Source organism: Onychostoma macrolepis, chromosome 02 (genome assembly GCF_012432095.1).
Source record: "Onychostoma macrolepis isolate SWU-2019 chromosome 02, ASM1243209v1, whole genome shotgun sequence".
Taxonomy (NCBI): Eukaryota; Metazoa; Chordata; class Actinopteri; order Cypriniformes; family Cyprinidae; genus Onychostoma; species Onychostoma macrolepis.
In genome coordinates, this window is record NC_081156.1 from 7,040,087 (window position 1) to 7,060,210 (window position 20,124).

The 20,124-nt window shown below is 36.8% G+C and overlaps 2 protein-coding genes across 4 annotated transcripts; both read left to right on the plus strand.

Moving 5' to 3' along the window:
* Positions 1 to 628: 628 nt before the first annotated feature.
* On the plus strand, positions 629 to 12,600 carry serbp1b (SERPINE1 mRNA binding protein 1b). The gene is made up of 9 exons (XM_058753566.1): positions 629 to 1,024; positions 2,710 to 2,887; positions 6,831 to 6,971; positions 7,060 to 7,131; positions 8,027 to 8,101; positions 8,199 to 8,385; positions 8,480 to 8,536; positions 9,807 to 10,037; positions 11,211 to 12,600. The coding sequence occupies exons 1-9, from the start codon at positions 769 to 771 to the stop codon at positions 11,268 to 11,270; spliced, it is 1,257 nt and encodes a 418-aa protein (XP_058609549.1). The 5' UTR covers positions 629 to 768; the 3' UTR covers positions 11,271 to 12,600.
* A 1,268-nt stretch (positions 12,601 to 13,868) lies between these two features.
* On the plus strand, positions 13,869 to 19,796 carry LOC131525689 (mitochondrial ubiquitin ligase activator of nfkb 1-A). 3 transcript variants are annotated; one of them, XM_058753599.1, is made up of 5 exons: positions 13,869 to 14,163; positions 14,802 to 14,923; positions 16,710 to 16,797; positions 16,874 to 16,994; positions 17,635 to 19,796. In XM_058753599.1, exons 2-5 carry the CDS (start codon positions 14,807 to 14,809, stop codon positions 18,119 to 18,121), a joined length of 813 nt encoding a protein of 270 aa, XP_058609582.1. In that variant the 5' UTR covers positions 13,869 to 14,163; positions 14,802 to 14,806; the 3' UTR covers positions 18,122 to 19,796. The 3 variants fall into 3 exon arrangements, with proteins under 3 accessions (XP_058609582.1, XP_058609572.1, XP_058609589.1); XM_058753589.1 differs by having other exon boundaries at positions 13,873 to 14,163; positions 14,805 to 14,923; XM_058753606.1 differs by lacking the exon at positions 13,869 to 14,163 and adding an exon at positions 14,198 to 14,350 and having other exon boundaries at positions 14,805 to 14,923.
* The last annotated feature ends 328 nt before the right edge of the window (positions 19,797 to 20,124 follow it).

A 20,124-nucleotide genomic window follows, 5' to 3' on the forward strand; every position in this document is an offset into this window, starting at 1 on the left:
ATTTTGTAAATTTCCTACCGTAAACAGGCCTATATCAAAACTTAATTTTTTAAATATATTTCTTACCGTAAATATATCAAAACTTAATTTTTGATTAGTAATATGCATTGCTAAGAACTTCATTTGGACAACTTTAAAGGCGATTTTCTCAATATTTAGATTTTTTTGCACCCTCAGATTCCAGATCTTCAAATAGTTGTATCTCGGCCAAATATTGTCAGATCATAACAAACCATACATCAATAAATGGAAAGCTTATTTATTCAGCTTTTATATGATGTATAAATCTCAATTTCAAAAAAAAAAAAAAAAAAAAAAAAATTACCCTTTTGACTGGTTTTGTGGTCCAGGGTCACATATAAGAACAAACACCACATTAAAATGGTTTTAATAAAAAATAAGAGAGTTTAAATAAATTTTGCATTTGTAAAAACAATTAACAGGCTGATAATAAAATAAATTAATCTTCGAATACTCTTCATAAACGATTATCAATTAATGAAATAATTAGCTATTCATCTTAAAATAAATAATTAATGTCCAGCGCACAAATATGCTATTTTTAGACACCTTGAGTGAACTGCATACAGAATAGTGCAGTTGTAAAACTACACCCCCCATATGGCGCGAAAGCTGTAATGTCCCGGATATTGAGAGCGCCGGAAGAGAAGCAGGTGTCTTCCTTGGCCATCTTGTGGTTGTCCACCGTGAGCCGTTCGCTCGAAGCCTCGAAGAATCGGAGGAGAATCCCGTTGTTGGGGCGCCATCATGCCGGGGCATCTGCAAGAAGGCTTCGGCTGCGTCGTTACCAATCGGTTCGACCAGCTATTGGACGATGAATCCGACCCCTTCGAGATATTAAAGGCGGCCGAGAACAAGAAGAAAGATGCGGCCGCGTCAGGCGGCTCGAAGACGGCAGCTCAAGCCGCTAAACAGCCGAAGAAAGAGTCCCAGAAAGACAGGAAAAATACAGCGCAGGAAAAGAAAGAAGACACCCAGGCCCCTGTGCCGCTTAAGAAAGAGGGTATGTAAAAATTTCAGTCCTAAATATTGGCTGTGTCTCAAAAAATAGACAGCATATTTGGACATTATAGACACGCTTCAACCCATAAACACTAAACGCGCCTAAAAACTGACGCGAACCTCTCAAACGCTCATATGGTGCTTAAAATGCTGTCTATGTAGGCAGCACAGTAGGTTATGAGACGGGGCTGACTGCGTGCTTGTGCGCATATAAACACAGCATAGAAGTCAGCACGAACAACAGCAGCCTGAGCCGCTGCTAACGGCACTCGTGTTGTTGTTGTCGACGTTTAATGTTCGCTAAAACAATGTTTTGTGAGCGAAATATCCCCAGAGACGTGTTATTCAACCGTTTTCTTCCTCTGACATGTCCTACATCACTATTCGATCACGATTTGATCAACTTCACGTTATTTATAACTGCGTAGCTGCTTTAGCCACATGCTAATCTGCTAGCTGCATGTGAATATTATGTGATTAGCATCTTACTGTGCTAGTTTGCACATGGAGGAAACGTTGGCGTGTTTTGATGTTACGCAAATATGTATGAGAGCACTTTCACTTTTATTTTGTAAGGCGGGCCGTGATGGATAAATGGAGTAACGTACACAATCAAGTTATTTTAAATGTAGTTGACCAGGTTCATTTGACACTTGATATTGTCACATTTGATTTCGTCATGGTTTGTGATCTTACTTGTTTAAATGACCAAAGAAATGTAACCTGGTGCTTTTAAAATCTGAGTCAGTAATTGAAAATGCATCTTCAGACATCTTCAGAGTTGATTCATGAACAGTGTGACCTTGAGCAAAACACTAAAACCAATAGTTCACCTAAATGCTATCTTTCGCTCACCATCATGTTTTTCCAAACACATACAAGTGTGCATGCTGTTTTTATTTTACATATAGACCACGTATATGGTGAAAGCCAGCAACTCAAGTACTATCTGTGACTTTGGACCACAAAACCTGTCATAAGATTTATACATAATCTAAAAGCTGAATAAATAAGCTTTCCATTGATGTTAGGATCGGACAATATTTTGCCGAGATACAACTATTTGAAAATCTGGAATCTGAGGGTGCAAAAAAATCTAAATATTGAGAAAATCGCATTTAAAGTTGTCCAAATGAAGTTCTTAGCAATGCATATTACTAATCAAAAATTACGTTTTGATATATTCACGGTAGGACATTATCAAAATATCTTCATGGGACATGATCTTTATTTAATATCCTAATGATTTTTTGGCATAAAAGAAAAAAACTGTAATTTTGACCCATACAATGTATTTTTGGCTATTGCTACAAAAATAGCCAAGCCGTGCGACTTAAGGTTTTGTGGTCCAGGGTCACACATGCTTAAATTAGAAGTGTTAAGTACTTGTAGGTGGCTTTTGTGAGACTGTTTTATGCGTATTTTATTGCGTATGTTTTCTGACCTGTAATAAGTACACTAATTTGTATAAGAGTATTTATTTGTTAAATGTGTCAGGTTGGTGAAATAGCCCTTGGAGTGACGCATGCAGCAGTCGGATATTAATGCTCTAATTTTGCTCTGATTGAAATGTGTGATTAAATAAACTCATTTAATTATGTATGAAAAAAAAAAACTAGATTTGATTTCACAGGTTCTCAGTGTTGGACTTCTGCGTTTTAATGAGTGTCTGAACATCTATTTTAGGGATGAGGAGGGTTGGCCGGAGGCCGGAGCAGCAGGGTCAGGCCAGTTCCCAACACCAGGGAGGTCAAGGAGAGGCTCGGCCCGGCGACAGGCGGCCCGACAGACGACCTCCTCGTGAACGGCGCTTTGATAAACCAGCTGATGAGAAGCCAGAGGGGGGCGAGTTCCCTGTGGACAAGTGAGTGTTTGGTTTATAACAAAAATGACAGCATTAAGGCTGACAATATCACTTAAATTAATCTTAACTTTGATGAACCGATATCAATTCCTAAATTCCAAGAATCTGTCTTTTAGTTTATGCTGTTGATGTGCACAAAACTTTACTAAATATTATTTCTAGTGTTTTCAATCCAAAGTTTTTGTCACTTTGATAAGAGACAAGGTTGCCACTTTCAAATTTAGTCTCAACAATAAATAAAAAAACAATAAAGCAATGCACGAAGTGAATCAACATCAGAATGAATGTTGAAAGAAAGAGAACAACTTACTGAAACACATTTTTTAAGGTAATCATTTATTGTTTCGACTGTGGAAAGACGTCAGTAAATCAGCTTGTAAACAATATTGCTATCCTGCGGTAAAAGTTACATGACATTCAATATCTGTTGCTTGTTAGTCAGCTAGAAAAAATAACTCTAGAGAGGAGCAGTTTGCTAAATATATGCACTATATTTATTGTATTCATAAATGTCTCATTTATTTCATGCTTGAAAAAATCTGTTGTTAAAACAAGACATACACCGTTTAAATGTTTATATTTGAACAAAGAATTGGGGTAGAAACATTGTTACAATAAAACATTGTTTAAAAAGTGAATATAAAAACTGCCTTATGTGTAATTTAAATGTTTGTGAACTGTAATATCTAAAAATAATAGCAGTTTAATTGAACTCTTTAGGCGCCAGGGATTCAAAAGCTTGTGGCTTGAAAAGGTTTAAAGATAGAGATCTACTGTAAATTAGAAAAATGTTCGGCATGACCGAAAGTTTATGTGGGGTGTAAATAAACTCATCTCATTTGCATATCATGATGTCATCAGGGGCGGCCATCTTGAATTTCATAATATTCAGGAAATAGATTTTGAGTTGATGTTTGAACTTATTTGCATGTTTTTTTTTTTTTTGTCGTCTTATCCTCATTCCAAATGATCAGGAAAAGAGGAAACCTAACAATAAAACAGGAGAAAGCACTAAATTATTACTATACTATATAGTAGTAAAATGCATGTGAACAGTAGCCTACTTTTTGATCAGTTCATCAGTAATATTCAGGAAATAATAGATATTGCCCTGCCACCCCCATCACCGTTGGGCAAAGGGTCCAAATGATCATTTGTTTGTGCTTCGTGAACACTCTCGCCTTGCACAGCGGCACCATTGCGCTGCAAAGATGTACCGGGAGAAGCACGATCATTAGACGACCAATCGTCATTTCCAAAAGGCAAATATTCCCCTTCAGAGTCAGAATCGGCAAATAACATTTGCAACATCCTCACGGTACAACTTTTTATTAGCCATTTGGCGATTTTTCTCTCACAATTTACTCACACGCTATGAACTGAACTGCTTCTGCATCAATGACACGACCGCTCACTTGCTCTGCTATTTCCTCCAACACTTCGGCCGTTTCTCAAACGGAAGGCTGCATCCTCCGGAGGTCGCATTTGTAGGCTGCATACGTCATAAAGAAGATCTTATTTTAGAATATTAACAGTTATCAATTTGACCATTATTCTTAGTTAAGCGTAAGTTGTTGTAATATGCTTATGACTCGGGAATGTAATGCTCAGTTAGCTGAAATAAACCAGGCTTGATGACGTATGCAGCAGTGGTAATTTCGTCGACGAAGACGAAAAATATTCGTCAACGAACCTTTTTTCTGTGACTAAGACTAGACGTTGACGAGCTAAAATTAATGTCTGATGATAAAAACTATGACGAAATTTATGCCGCGTCTTCATTAACAAGACGAGACGGGACTAAAATGTTATTTGAGGACTACCGGACATTCAAAATACATCCTATATGCTAAATGAAGTGTCTTGTCTTTCAAAATGTGCGTCTCTATCATTGGATTACGATCAGATGAGGGGCGTATCTCAGTATGGCAGCCGCAGTGGACGGATAGGCTATCAAAACGCAAACTAACGATCTGAAACAATAGCCTCAGCACCCGAAGGGTTAGGGATAGGGTGACCAGATGTCCCGTTTTTCCCGGGAGTCACAATTCGTTGTCGATTCATTTAAAGTTAGTGATGGCGAGATAGGCGGAGAGCGCTCTCTCTCGCGCACAAGCTCCACTTCTTCAGTTCTCATACAGCGCGCGATCAGTTCTCAGCGCTCAAATACACACACAGCAGTCCCGTGTCTATCGTGTAGTAGAGTCAGAGTATCTCACATAAATACAGTCAGTTATGGCTTAAGTGAGCGTAAACAGGTGGATGAAAACTGAATGTGTGTCAGTATTACATGCATGCCTTCCGTCTTAAAGGGACAGCATTCCTAATTATCTGTGTCATAAATGTTAACCAACAAAAGATGTCAAATAAATGTATACTTAAGTAAAGCTACTGTATCTGAAAAATGAGTTTAATTTGTATCTCTACCAAAAAATGAAAATGTATTCCAGTTTTTCCAAATTCAATCCTTGATTCAAATTTCTCATAAGTTTAATTGATTTGGTCTAAAGAGAGAAGAATTGATGCCTATTTTTGTTTGAATACTACATATAAAATAGCTACCAAAATAAATGTTGTTAACTGCACTTTGACTAAAAGTAAAGACTAAAAGTTGACAAAAATACAATGACTTTTCGTCGACTAAAACTATGAAATACTCAAATGACTAAAATGTGACTAAGACTATTAAGCATTTTCGTCTCAAGACTAAGACTAAGACTAAATCAAAAATGCCTGCCAAAATTAACACTGGTATGCAGCCTACAAATGCGACCTCCGGAGGATGCAGCCTTCCGTTTGAGAAACGGCCTCTGAATAGGAACATGATGTAATTTTGGTCTAGAATCGAAGTACTACATGTCTGCCATCTAGTGGTAGGGAATACAAATGAGATTACACCATATTAGGAACTACAGTCTTTGGCGCTTAGAGGGTTAACCTTTAATATTATAGCAATGCACAACTGACAGGTTTTTGTGTATAGTAGGGGTCTTCACGGGTCTACTTGGATCCGAAAACCCGAGGTCAGACCCGAGACCCAAGCGGGTTCGGGTCCAAATTAAGTCTCGGTTAATTAAAATAAATATGCTTTTCCCAAATGGACCCGATTACACCCGAATTCTTTTAAACTTTCCCGGATGTGTAGCCTACTTGTGCTTTCATGTTAAGTTCGTTTTTGAGAAACGCACGTAAAAAAGGAACATTTGTAACCTCAGAAATCCATCTTTTAGTTGTGAGATCCATCAGGAAATACACTCACTTGCATGTCAATGCAAGGCTTTTCTTTTTTGTGTGCAGAAGCCCTTCACCGGAGATGAGTTAGCTAACGTTGCAGACAAAACTATCAAATCCATGATTTATTAACTTATCGATTTAATTTTTATAATACTATTATGTTTATATTTCAAATCCACTGGTTACAATTGAAAGCCTAACTCAGAAATAACATGCATCCATCAGGCAGGCAAAAACTGCCTGGACTCGGGTCTAATTTCATCTGGTCTGTCTCAGGTTGGGTTTATCTTTTAAAACGGATTTTAGGACCAGAGAAGACCTCTAGTGTATAGTGCATAGCATTAGTAGTGATTGTTTGTATCACTACTAAGAAAAATGTACTGCACCTGATACATATCCAAATGAATGGATATTAAATCAAATCTCATTGATTTGAGAAATCTGTAAATACTCAGCTCTAGACAGCATGCTGTGCTTTTATGGGCCAATAGAAAATGCAAGTCTAGTTGGGAGAAGACCACAATAACATCTGTCTGTTTCCCCAAACTCATGCCATTGTTCAGGCCAATGTTTCTGTTTCTGTTTCTGGTTGATTGTGATTCTTAATAATTTGTAGAAGTCCACTGAGTCCCCATTTAATCAATATCTGAGCAACTTATTGATTTTGTAGCTCCTGAGTGCCGATTGTCTTTGTGCATGTTGTCTTTAGGCCAATAGGGGATAAGCCCTCTAGAGGCCGTGGAGGAGGCCGCGGGGCCAGAGGTGGCCGTGGGCGAGGCATGGGACGTGGAGATGGCTTTGATTCCCGAGGCAAACGTGACTTTGACAGACACAGCGGCAATGACAAATCGTAAGTGTGATGAAGCCTACACCCCACTAACAGATGGTTAAGGGTGTGTTGTTGCACTAGTCTCACTGGAATGTCCTTCATGCTTTAGTCGACAGAAAGGAGAGGAGAAGCGTGGTGGGAGTGGCTTGCACAACTGGGGCAATGTGAAGGAAGAAGCCAGGTAGGATTGGAGATGTGAAATATTTGAGGCTTGTGGTGTTGCATCAGATTATTTGGGAGGTTGATATGACATGTTGACAAATGTCAGGGTTTCTGCAAGTCCTAAAATGTTTCAATTCGCCCTTCCACAAACAAAGGCCTTAAATCAGAGCAAGAAGTCTTAATTCATAAAGACGTGGCATTAAATCTTGCATGCATTGCTAAAAGTTAATCTTTCTCTATATTTTTGTCTTGTTTTCCAGTACAAATATCTAAACATCCTTAAATCAAGATACATTTATTTGAGATGCAAAAATGTTTTCTGAGAAATGCAACAACGTTAAGTGACATTATTTTTAAAACAGTGGGCCTTAAACCTGTTCTCCTTTTGAATTGAGTTGATTTTTCTAAGCCCCAGTGGCAGATATTTGTTCTTTTTTAATCCAACTCAATCCCTTTTGATCAGTTTCACAGAAAGAAAGACTCTTAATGTCATTTTGAAAGTAAATATTTCTTGATTTAAGAATCTTTATAGCCTTCATAAAACCTGCAGAAACCCTGTGTCATACAGAAATAATGTAGATCGTCTGAAACACTAGACTCTTGTTAACTCTAATTAGTGATGTTTGTGAAGGTAAGCATCGTTGTTGTTAATAATAATAATAATAATAATGGTATTTATATTAACCCAAGTATTGAACTTTGACAGTAACTTGTCCCAAACCGCTTGTGTTCTGGACATAAATAAAACCTGATATTGGATGACATGCTGTGCTGGTTCTAAATCATCAGATTTTCCCTTAGTCATTGAGAACTGTCATTTCTTGACATTTAAGACTTATGAAACATTGCTTTAAAGGGATAGTGTGATCATTTCAAGGCTTCCCCTGATCTAGTAATGTTGTCTGATTTGACAGTGAGCTTGATCAGTCTGCAGCACCGGAGCCTGTTCCTGAAGGTGAAGATCACGCTCCTGCCGACTCTGAAAACAAGTGAGTCAAGTAGAATTCTGTTCAGAATAAGAGAAAATGCCAGTATCTCTGACTAGATGTGCTGAGAGCATGCCATTGGATGGTTGTGTTTGTGTAGGGAGAATGAAGTAGAAGAGGTGAAGGAAGAAGGTCCCAAGGAGATGACACTGGATGAGTGGAAGGCCATGCAAGACAAAGAACGGTCCAAAGTTGAGTTCAACATCCGCAAGCCCAACGAGGGTAACGACGGTCAGTGGAAGAAGGGCTACGTACTGCACAAGTCAAAGAGTGAGGAAGTTGGCACGGTAAGTTAAATTAGTCCATTTTCCAGCCTAATAAATTTTTCTTTTTATGGTTTTGAGGCTAATGTCGCTTATTTTCTTTTTTGTGCGTTTTCAGCGGCATGCTGGAGCTGTGATTGAAGCTGGAGATGTTGATCCTGACTCATTCCAAAAGGTATCTGTCCCGGTTTGTGTCTGGATTTGGATTTTTATTCTCCTGTCACCCTTTTGGTCACCTTTGAAATTGTTGGTCTGTAGTTAACCTGAACTAAAATTTAGTTGACCTAGAGCCGTGCCAGAATTCAAGAATTGATGGCCACACATTGACGTGTTGACTGTTCATTTATTTCTTTTTAAATCCCGCTTTTCTGTTCCACATCCACCTGCCTCCACTGAACTTTACCTTCACTCTTTTGTTCCAGTGATTTTGCTCCTTAATGTAGATCCCCAACATTGATGAAAGCATGTCTGCGCTTTTGACTTATCGACTTATTCACTGTTATACTATCCATTTGATATCAAAAATATGCAAATTGTTTTGTGGTCTCAGTAAAGCTATACTAATACTACAGTTTGGCTGAAGGGATCAGCTCTGTGGTCATGGTAGGGCCTTTGAAATCAGTTTTATTTTCCTAAATTCTGTTTTAAATTTTTCTGGATTTCCTTTTTTTTTTTTTTTTTTTTTTTTTTTTCTCCCAAATCATATTTTGGTAATCGGTAAGCATGTCTCATTGAAATCATGAAACTTTAGTTTTAGTTTAACAAAAAAAGTAATTTTTCTGCATTAAAATTTCATAATCAAATATCATATCTAATCAGACGAATTCAAACGTTAACATTTTAATAATATTGCATTTTTTAAAAACAATTTTAGGGCCCTAAGAAGTTTATTTTTTCCTCCCAGACATTTGGTGTTGTCTGTATTAATTATTTTGGATTTATGATTTAATACAAATTTATTATCAATGGTAATCAAATAAAGGGGGAAAAAACATTAACAATTTAATGAATCTTTTAAAATGAAATCAAATTAAAATCAAATTTTTTTTGGCAGACAAAGTTTAGCTTTAAAATTAAAACATGGAAGAAAATGTATTATTTTGAGAAATACATTCTGCTTTACACTGTTTTTCTGTCACAATTTCTTCCAGTTAAACTGAACTTTTATTTTGATGGGTTGCCATGAAGACCTTTGAGTTTCAAGTCAGTATTGCGATTTGATTCATTGTGCACCCTGCTTGTGATTTACTCCTCCAAATTCTGTGAAAAATTCTGTAAATTCCATTCTTATGATTTGATTGTGATTTTGTCCGTTATCCACATCGAGGAAATCTTAGTTTTCTAGCTGAAATCCTCACAGCGCATCAAGAAAGCAAGCATTGTGTGGAATTGGGAATGATGTGTTTTAGATCCTGAAGCTGATCTTGTAATATTTCTTCTTAAAGGCTGATGAGGGTGGAGAGCACCACTTCCGTAAGCCCGCCAATGACATCACCACTCAGCTGGAGATAAACTTCGGAGACTTGGGTCGGCCGGGCCGTGGCCGTGGAGGATCTCGCGGAGGCCGAGGTGGTCGTGGTGGTGGTGGTGGTGGTGGTGGTGGTGGAGGCGGCGGCGGCGGTGGTGGCGGCAGCAGTGGTGGACGGCCAGGCCGAGGCGGAGGCAGATCTGAGAAGGTAAATGACATACAGATATGTTCTCCAGATGTTTGTGTATGAAAATTTGTGGCAGATACAGCTTAAATCAAATAAAATTCTAGTCTGCTCCTGAAACCCATATCACTGCTGTTTACTTAGAGTACATTTAGTTTTTTAAATGGACACTATTCCCTTATACCCCAGCAGAGAAATAAACTCTTTATTGTTGTAAAATTCAGTCCTTTCCATTGAGTATTACAGGATTGGATCTGTTAGTTGGGTGTAAAACAGTACAAAAATGCTGTTGTCATAGAAAGTGATGTTTTATGTTGACTTTCATGTTATTTATGAAAAACTGTTTCTGCCACAGATTAAAAAAAATTAAAAAGGTAATTGCCGTTTTAATCTTTACATTTTTTTCTCTCTATTGCAGAGTTTATATCTCACAATTCTGACTTCCTTTCTTAGGATTGAGATTATAAAGTCAGAATTGTGGGATAAAGTTTATATAATAATTCTGACTTTATAACTTGCAACTGCAAGTTTATCTTAATTCTGATGGGAAAAAAGTAAAAACAAAACAAAAAAAAAATGTTTTTCAAGTTGTTGATTTATGTAGTTTAGTTATTTACTGTATTTTTCCACTTGTTTCTTGCCGTGAATATAGCCATGATAGATGGCATGGTGCTAAATTCTAATCCATCAATCATGAAGAGACAGTAGCCTAATACACCAGCTGCTCTCTGTCCTTAATGTAAATCAAACAATAAAAAAAAAAAGAAAATCACTTGCTGCTCTTGACCCAGACATAAAGGGGTAGTTCACCCAAAAATGAAACTTCTGTCGTCATTTGCTCACCCTGAAGTTGTTCCAAGCCTGTAAGAATTTCTTCTGTTCTGTTGAGTATTAAGATATTTTGATGCACGTGGGAAACCAAACAGTTTCTGGTCCCCGTTGTCTTCCATAGTCAAAAAAGAAAGAAAGAAGTTTGATCACACAGAGAAAGTTTTATCCGACATGATCATGGCATAAGATGCTGAATGCTGGTGAAATGCATGTGTAGAAGCATCCAATGTCTTATATTTTCCAGATTTCTCTAATTTTATAGTAGTTTGAATGGCTTGTGTGCAGGAAAAGGCAATATATGTACTTTGATTAATTAATGATCATCTCAAATGTTGGCTTGAAGTCTGTTTCTTTTGAATTCGACAGGGTGGAGGCGTTTCCGTTCCCAACGTGGATGATCCCGAGGCTTTTCCAGCCCTGGCCTAAACCTCAGCTCCGCCTCCAAACCTTCCTCCAGGCCCCTGCCCCTCCTCTTCGACGCTTGCATGCTTACGGATTGTTCGACCATAGAAACCAGAAAAGAGAAATACATGAGACTGTCATCCATACATACACTGAGAACTGACTTTTACCTGCGGAAAAACACAAAAAGGACTTCTTGTTACACTGAAGCAAATAATGGGTAGAGGTTTTGTATTTAGAGACATGATAGCAGGGATGTTCATACAGTATTTTTTTTTCCCTTTTTTTCCAGAGATTATGCATTCGCCATAAATATTTTTTTATTGCTGCTTGAATGTATGCATTTTCAAGATAGAATCGAGGTGTGTTGTGAACGCTTGCGCTTCAGTCGGGACACTGCGGTGTCTGCGTGTAACCGAATACACTCTCAATGGCTCTACCAAAAGCAGTTTTGTTTTTATTTTTCTCCACCAAGTGAGAATACAAGACTCGTAGTGATGATTTTACTATTAACATATATACATGAATAATGTATATTGACTATTTTAAATGTTTTGAAAGAAAGCTCTAAGGTCAAGCTACCCTCCTGTCATTTGGATTTTTTTTTTCTTGACCGGTAGCAAGAAGCAAATGCGTCGTCTTGATCTTGCTTTGGTGTTTTCTGTCGTCCTCTGCTGGACCGGTGATATTAGTATGCATAGTTGTCTTTGTTCCTCAGAGAGATTATTTCCTCATCTTGTTGAAGCACCCAGGGCTCAATGGAGATCCAGGCTGGTCCTTGTAAGTTCATCTCTTAGAAACCTTAGGACCACTTTCTGAACTGTAAACGTGGGTGATTTGTGTGTGTGTTTGTGTGTGTGTGTGTGTGTGTGTGTGTGTGTGTGAGAGAGAGAGAGAACCTGTTTTTAAAAACTCATCATCTGCCATAAGTTTATTTTCCTGAGCTTAGGTGGTAAGTTTCAGCAAGTCATGTTCTTAACATGAAGTTTTATTGACTTTTTAGTGAGTTTTCTCTAGCTGAGGTTGTTGACATATCTTGCACTTAGGTTATGGTGACGTTTGAAATCTAGCTACTAAGCACGTGGTCTATTTGCATCAGTACCATTTGTTTATTTTTATTCCTTCTGTGATCTTTGCGGTGTTTTTATTTTTAATTATTACTATGATGGCACTACTGCTTGCGTTTTCTGAGAAAAAAAAAAAAAAGTGTAATTCAGGGTGGGACAACAGTGTGCTGCGAAAGAAAAGTTGGAACCAGCTTCTTATGTATGTGAAATAGTGAGACCTCCAAGTGTGATGGTCGATGTACTCTGTATTCATAGGAGGAGGGACAATAAAATGGAAGACGACACTAGATTTGAGTCCAAGCTTCTGGTTTGTCACCGTCTCTCCTTTACCCCGCTCTGTTACCCCGTCCTTTCTATAACAAACATGTCTGCAAATAAAATGCTTTTGTTTAGTCAGTGCTTCCCATGTAATAAAAATAGGTTGGAAAACTTTAGCAACAAAATATCATGCACCATTTATTTCTAAGTATTTTTCCTTATTTGAATTTACCTTTTCTCCCATGTTTGATACCTAACTGTGATAAATCAACATTACAAACTTTAGTTTGAGACTTATAGTTTTGTAGCTATATACCCCTTGACATAAATAAAGGCCAAAAATGGCAAAACACTGATCTTCTGATGGCATTAAATATAAATGACTGGTAAGGAAATTAGCAAGAATTGAGCAAATGCACTCCTGACCACTGATTTGTGCTTAAAATGGTGAAATGTGCACCATTATCGATTAAATATTTAGCCGATCACCCCATCAGCTGTTCTTACAGGGATCTCTTGTTCATTGTTAATATTTCTGTCGCAAACATTCATTTTGTTTTTCAATTGTTTAAAATATTGCCTTAGTATCGTTTTACATTTTTGTGTTGTGTCTCTTAAGTATGTCAACAAGTTATTACAATATAAGTTAATTCCAATTAGACATTTATCTGACTCCAATTTATGAAGAAATATAGGCTAGTGCTGCCCCCCCCCCATGCGTTCTTCTGTTTTTGTGAATTATTTCTCACTAAATTATTTCAGAAATTAAAACAAAATATATAATTTCTGAGTAAACACATATGCAGTTTTGAAATACAGTCGAGTGAAATGACTTGCCTTAAAGGGACTAATAAACCCAGTAAATCTTTCTTTCTTTTTATTATTATAGCAGCGCAAATTAACTTTGCCTATGAAATAAATCAAAGTACCAAGTTATTACAAAAGGCAGATCACATTTATTTATGAATGTTTCATGTGCGCCGACAAAAATCAATTGCTTTCACAATGACTTTTTAGAATTATTCTTAGAATAAAAATAAAATATGAGCTGCAGAAGCTAGCGGCTGTAACAGCAGCTCGGTAGGTGCTATTCATTTTTATGGCCACAACGAAAAGCTTCGAGAATCCTCTTGAGGTTCAAGATTTACTTGCGAGAAGAAAGCCTCGATGAATTTTGTGTGAACTGTCTCTTTAAGCAGCACGCGCACGCGCACGAAGTGGGAGAGGGGGATTTGGAATTACACGACACGGAAACTAACAGTTTTATTTGTTAAATACTTAATGAGTTTACTTTACAAAATAACATTAATTAAAAAAAATAGCGTACCTAACGAATCGATGAAGTCTGTATTTTTGGTGATTGACTGTTTGAACTGACCAATGAAATCCAGGCGGGGCGGGGCTTGCGCTTCACCCGTTTGGAAACCACACACGCTAGTTAGTAGGGCACAGTGATGCTCACTTCGTAGTGGAGTTTATCTCTTATTGTCTATCAGTGACAGTGTATTTTTTTATCAGAGTCCTCCTGTGGACACACATGCACACTGCAACTCAGGTGATGGCGGATTGGATGTGTGTACAATAAACTTCAGGTGAGACAGAGAATGCTAATAGTGAGAACCATTCAACTGAGCAACTGATTCTATAAGCTGCTGTGAATATAATATAATATACTGTAGATGCTGTTAATCATAGTAATAGTTCTGTATATAATATAAAGCCGTGGTTTCCTGATTCATCGTGACCTAAACAGCTCTGACATGTTTTACTTTCGCTGAGGTTTGTCCGCCTTCACCTGTTGTTTTTGCCTTTAAGTCGCTACTTGCTAAAGTTTCACGACACGATACTTTGTGATTTAGATATTTTGTTGTATATACATACTATGGTTGCACTGTATCTGTTCAGAAACATAAAAACGTGAAATGAAGCGAAAACAAAACTAGGTTCTACTAAACGAAACTAAACTAGCTGGACAAGATGTGGATTTCTTTCCTTGTTTGATCAACTTTTTAAAAAAAATTTTAACAGCTATTAACAAACTTTTCACTTAATTGCATGACCAATGTTTTAAAAACCACGAAAGAGAAAGCTTAACACGTTGATCAAGCAGTTTGCCAGCCCCATTGCTATTGATTGTGCTGAGACTGGTAACTTAGGTAGGGTTTACTATGTTTTACAACTACGTTACACATTTCAGACAAGCTTTAAATGTTTCTCTCTTTCTCCAAAGCAGAAATGAGTGACCATCTGCTCAACCCACTGACCGTCATATGTGCAGGATCCTGCTTCGCCTTCTCTGGCCTGTTTTATAAACTATATTCAGATAAAAGACAAGAAGTTCAGAAGCTGAAGGTACAGTAATGATTTCCACATCACTGCTAGTAAATCAAGACACTGTACATGTACAAGGTTGATATGCCTCATTCTATAATTTAGTGTGCATTTCATGTCCATTGATGATGATTATATATTTTTCCTAACAAATTTCATCAGAAACATACTTTATCCAACAATAGAATTCAGTTGTCTTTGTCCCTTAAATGAGTTTTTGCAATGTCCGCGTTGAGTCTTGAATTCAAAATAATGGATAAAAAATGTAAACCGTCAAGATTTTCTATATTAAACTTATGTAAATGCCTTAGAAAATAGATTGAGTAGAAATGGTCAACTATTGAAACCATAAAAAATGGTTTGACAAAACCATGTGACCAGCATCATGTGATTTCATTCTCTTTTGAACACATTATGGTAAACTTCCACTTCGTTTTTCTGTATTTGATCTCCAGTGACCCTTGTCAAGGAGTGTATTAATTGCCCATCAGCTATGTTGGGTACATTGTTATGGTTTGCAATATTTTCATGACTTCAGTTCAAATAAATATTACAATTTGAGGTTAACCTGATCAAGAAAATAACATTTGATTGGACAGAAAAGGCCTGCCATTGAAATTGTGAGTCAAAATGGTGAAATTGTCAACTGTGTTACCTGTAAACCCACCAGTGTTGGGCTAGTTACTCAAAGAATGTAATATATTACTCACTACTAGTTACTCCTTTCAAAAGTAATATTGTTACTTTACTTATTACTTTCTGGCAACAGTAATTAGTTACATTACGCCCCGCAGAAGTTGTAACTGTGTATCTTCCAGATAAAATTCTTCTACAATGTTACTAACAACATATTTCTGCCTCATCATTTGACCAAAATCCACATTGGATCACAGTCAGAAGTTATTACAAACACTCAATAGTGATTGATAGTGACATTCAAGTAGAAGTGTTGTATTCATCTCATTAATTGTCATGCGTAGCTTGAAGTAATTTTTCCATTACCCACATGCGATTAAATTGCGTTATGTATTTGATCAAATCACATGAGTTTGTAAGAAACTGTTTAATTTTCCAAAAATATTTTAAATTATATTAATATAATGTAGCACATGCTGATCAGAGGGATGTAATACCAGAGTAAAGTAAAGCCACAACTTACACAACAGTGTTCAGATCATCTTTTTTCCTGACAAAAACAATATAATGCAATATTTCTGTTGAATGTAAGTTTTTCCATATTCCAAGCTTCATCACATGCATGTGCGAGTCATGAAAATTATGAATGAATTATTTGACTGTTAGATTTTAAATCAGCGGGGTTGAGGCATCAAAAGTAACTAAGCTGTTTTATGGAAAGTAACTGTAATATTATTACTGAAATCTTATTAGTAATTAGTTACGCTACTAGTTACTGCAAAAAGTAATATTATTACAGTAACTAAATCACTAGTAACTAGTTACTGCCCAACATTGAAACCCACACAGTTGACACTCACCAGCAGGAAAAACATCATTTTCGTAGTAATATCAAAATGTTGTTTAATGATTAAACTTGGCAACTAGCAGATACAATATATCAACTGAAACCAGTAGATGATTTACTGAGAAAGCAGGTTGTTTTTACATGTTTTTCCTGATGTGAAATGTACCCTAAAATATAGAATGACTCCTATGAAAGTTTAATGCAAGTCACTTTGCATGAAAGTAAAATAAATGCATTCAGCTCAATGCCAAATTAGAGCAGTTTTATAAAAGTGAGCACATCCGAAGAGCTGCTGTGAATTTTTACGCTTCCTCCACTTTACAGGAGATTCCAAACTTTCAAGCAGACCACCACCTGCTCAGGATTCTGAATGCGTCGTCCAACAAGAGACTTCATTATGTTGCTGTAGAAGGTAAATAAAATGCTCAATAACATCTCATACTTTGAAAGGTCTTAATTGATGCATCTTTATTTTCCTTGCGTTGCAGGATTGGTGCAGGCCATCGGAGAGCCTATTTCCAGCCAGTACGTTCCACGCTGTAATGGTGTCATCCAAAAGATTACTGTGCACGAGCACTGGAAATACTGGAACTCTGTTCTAAAAACATGGTAAATGCTTCACTGCAAATCATTCTGCTTGTTTAAGCAAAGGATAATGAAGCACATCTTCATTGTTTTATTTTTGCATAGAAATGTGGTTTAAAAAAAAAAAAAAAAAAATATATATATATATATATATATATATATATATATATATATATATATTTACTATTTTGCTATCAAGTTTGAAACTATGTTTTAGAAACTATTTACTGTAATCAACCAACTCGATTACATAATTCACTGTGCTTCATGTGAGTGGGCGGAGCTAAAGATGTGATTTGGTGCGCTTGCTGCAGCTCTCTGATTGGTGGAATTTTCAGTGTAGCATCATGGGTAATGTAGTTCTTCACCACTAATTCTGCTATTAAACATGATTATTTAAAAAAAGTTGAATTAATGCGAACAGATGGTTTCAACAAAAGCATCGATTAACTAGTGGTTAGTTCACAAAAGGTCTGTATTTAAAATTTGATCGGTTCTTGTTAAAAATTGAGTTTTTAACTTTTGGAACCTGACTGTTGTGCTTTATACTCATTACAGCATAGTATTGACCAATCAGCATCCAGCACTAGAGCTATCTACTTTATGCATGTCATTATCTCTTTGAAAACCAGTTATTATAAAGCATGAAAAACCATCCACACAGGGTCTCCAAAAAAGTGAACAAGCAGCAGACCACCAACACTGTCCCCTTCAGCTTGGTCCAGCCTGGCTCATACATCAGCGAGGTCTCCGTGCGCGTGGACTCTCCACTGGAGGCGCGCGGCAATTACCTGGAGCAGGTGCACAGGCGGCTCAGGCAAGCCAAAGAGGGGCTGATGGACGCTGTCTTGGGAGAGCTGAGTGGGGAGAAGCCTGTGGCCCTAGAGGAGCGAGAGGAGCTGCTGCGTGTGGGATCGGCCCTCACCGCTTTCGGGGAGCTCGCTCTGGAGCAGGATAAGATCATGAGGCTACAGCCGCCCAAAGACGGCCGCAGCTACATCATGATCCCCAGTGATTACAAGAGCTTCATACAGCGGCACGAGAACAGCGCTAACATGTGGAAAGGCTTGACGGCACTGTTCGGAATAACGGGGTTTGCACTCGTAGCTGGTTTTGTCCATGGTGCCGTTAATAAGGATAAAAACAACTAGCTGACTGAGTCATGATAGTTTTTGGTTAAGGTAATTAATTCATGACCCGAGCTGGGTAGTAACTGGTTACATGTAATCTGGATTACGTAATCCGATTCCAAAAATTAAGTAAGTTACATTTTAAAATACTCGTAATCAGACTACAGTTACTTTTTTATGGATTACATGATTACATATTCACACAATAAATTATTCATCATTGATTGATTCTCCCTAATTTCTCTTTTTCATCTTTTAAATTTTCCTTTCTAAAATAGCCTACCGGTTATGTACATATTATATATGTATATATAGCCCAGTTTTGTGGACATTCACACAAAGATCAGTCATAAGTCAGGTGGCGACTGCATTTGAACACTGGATTTACAAAAATCATTTCAGGTTTAAGAAGGGTTTCAACATTGCATCAACTACTGATGAACCCATTAATTTTTATTTGAATTATTACTCTGTAGGTTTTTTTAATTATTAATTATAACTAACTAAAATGCACACATTCACGTTATTTCTTAGTTACATGTAATACAGGCATTACAAAACTTTTTGTCACCTAAACCTTATTCACCAAATATATTTGCTTTAAGTACCCCTGAGATTTTCAAATAAATATTTCTATAATTATCACATTTGCATGCTCACGGTTTCTTTGATGTTGATTTAATGATCACATGGCATGCAGGTAAATAAAAATATTTCTTCTTTTTTAGTAAGTGTTTTATTTAAAACAAAGACGGTTCACTCCTATACTTATGAATGGGAGACACTGCAACGCACAATATTGAGGAATAGTTCCACCTTTCTCTAAAAGAAAGAGCCAAATTTCCCATAGAAACCTGACTAGACCAGCCCATACACATGCGCAGTATAAGCACGTTATGACCCCGCATGTGCATTGGCTGGTTTAGCCTGAAAAATAAGCTTAAGAAACAACATTCATGGGGCAATTAATTTCAGATTTTTGTTGCTGATTTGACATTATGTAATTTAATTGTGAGTTCAGCGAGCAGTTTTTGAGATTTCAGGATTCCCCCATTCATTAAGATAGGTCTTGTACGAGCTGCCCGGAGGCGTTGCAGATATGGCCGCCGAGTGAAAAGACTTTCCTCGAAAGGGAGTTTGTTTTAAAATGATTTTAATTTTTTATGATTTAATTAATTGTCAGCTTTTCATTAAACTCACAACCCCCCTGCAGTTCCTTTTCAAACCCTACTTTGGGAAACCTTGATGTAATATGTTTAATGCGCTTCATGTTAATTACAATGAATGGAACAAGTTTTCTTACTCTTTGCATTTTTTTACATCATTACGGTACAAGATAATCCTATTTAAATCAATGTTATAAACGAGATAAATCAAAAGTAATTTGTTTATATTAAGTAAAATGTGTAATGTAACGGATTACGTTACTGACTACAATTTTTGTCATGTAATCTGGAATCAGTAACGAATTACAATTTGTAAGTAATCTACCCAGCTCTGCTTATGACACATTCAAAATCATGTGCATTAAAACAGCTATATAGAGTTTTGCCAATGAAAATATTTTTCAAGCCTTGTACATTTTAAGGTCTTTTTATCTGCGCTTCCTTTTTTTCATGAATCCAAAATAATATCAGCTCCCTTCTACCAATATTAAAAGTCATTCATAACTCATGGGTGTGCATGTCGACTTCAATCACTTTGATTCTGTTGTGGATTTTGTCATCAAGGTTCACAAAAAACTAAAATGGTATCTCAAAAATTAATTTTCCAGACATTCATTACCAAGTAACCTGTATAAATCATTTATTATCAAAAGGTTCTGTTTGTCATAAATTAAGATGTTTAAGATGAGTGACAGAACAAAGGTTTAAAGGTTCACAATAGATCTTTCCCTGTGCTTTACTTTTATAAGTATTTTCCTTATCCATGAAATTTAATGGGGTCCAATGTCCTTCAAAATATAATTTTTGTGTTCCGTAGGAGAAATGCATATTTGGAACATGATGGTAAATTAAAGGTGC

What these genes read in the sequence shown, in the direction of transcription:
- serbp1b (XM_058753566.1), top strand. Translation starts at nt 769, where the DNA reads ATGCCGGGGCATCTGCAAGAAGGCTTCGGCTGCGTCGTTACCAATCGG. An exon ending in TGTGCCGCTTAAGAAAGAGG is followed by an intron (nt 1,025 to 2,709) that starts GTATGTAAAAAT and finishes CATCTATTTTAG; the next exon opens with GGATGAGGAGGGTTGGCCGG. An exon ending in CCTGCCGACTCTGAAAACAA is followed by an intron (nt 8,102 to 8,198) that starts GTGAGTCAAGTA and finishes GTGTTTGTGTAG; the next exon opens with GGAGAATGAAGTAGAAGAGG.
- LOC131525689 (XM_058753599.1), top strand. Translation starts at nt 14,807, where the DNA reads ATGAGTGACCATCTGCTCAACCCACTGACCGTCATATGTGCAGGATCC. An exon ending in AAGAAGTTCAGAAGCTGAAG is followed by an intron (nt 14,924 to 16,709) that starts GTACAGTAATGA and finishes TCCACTTTACAG; the next exon opens with GAGATTCCAAACTTTCAAGC. An exon ending in TCATTATGTTGCTGTAGAAG is followed by an intron (nt 16,798 to 16,873) that starts GTAAATAAAATG and finishes CTTGCGTTGCAG; the next exon opens with GATTGGTGCAGGCCATCGGA.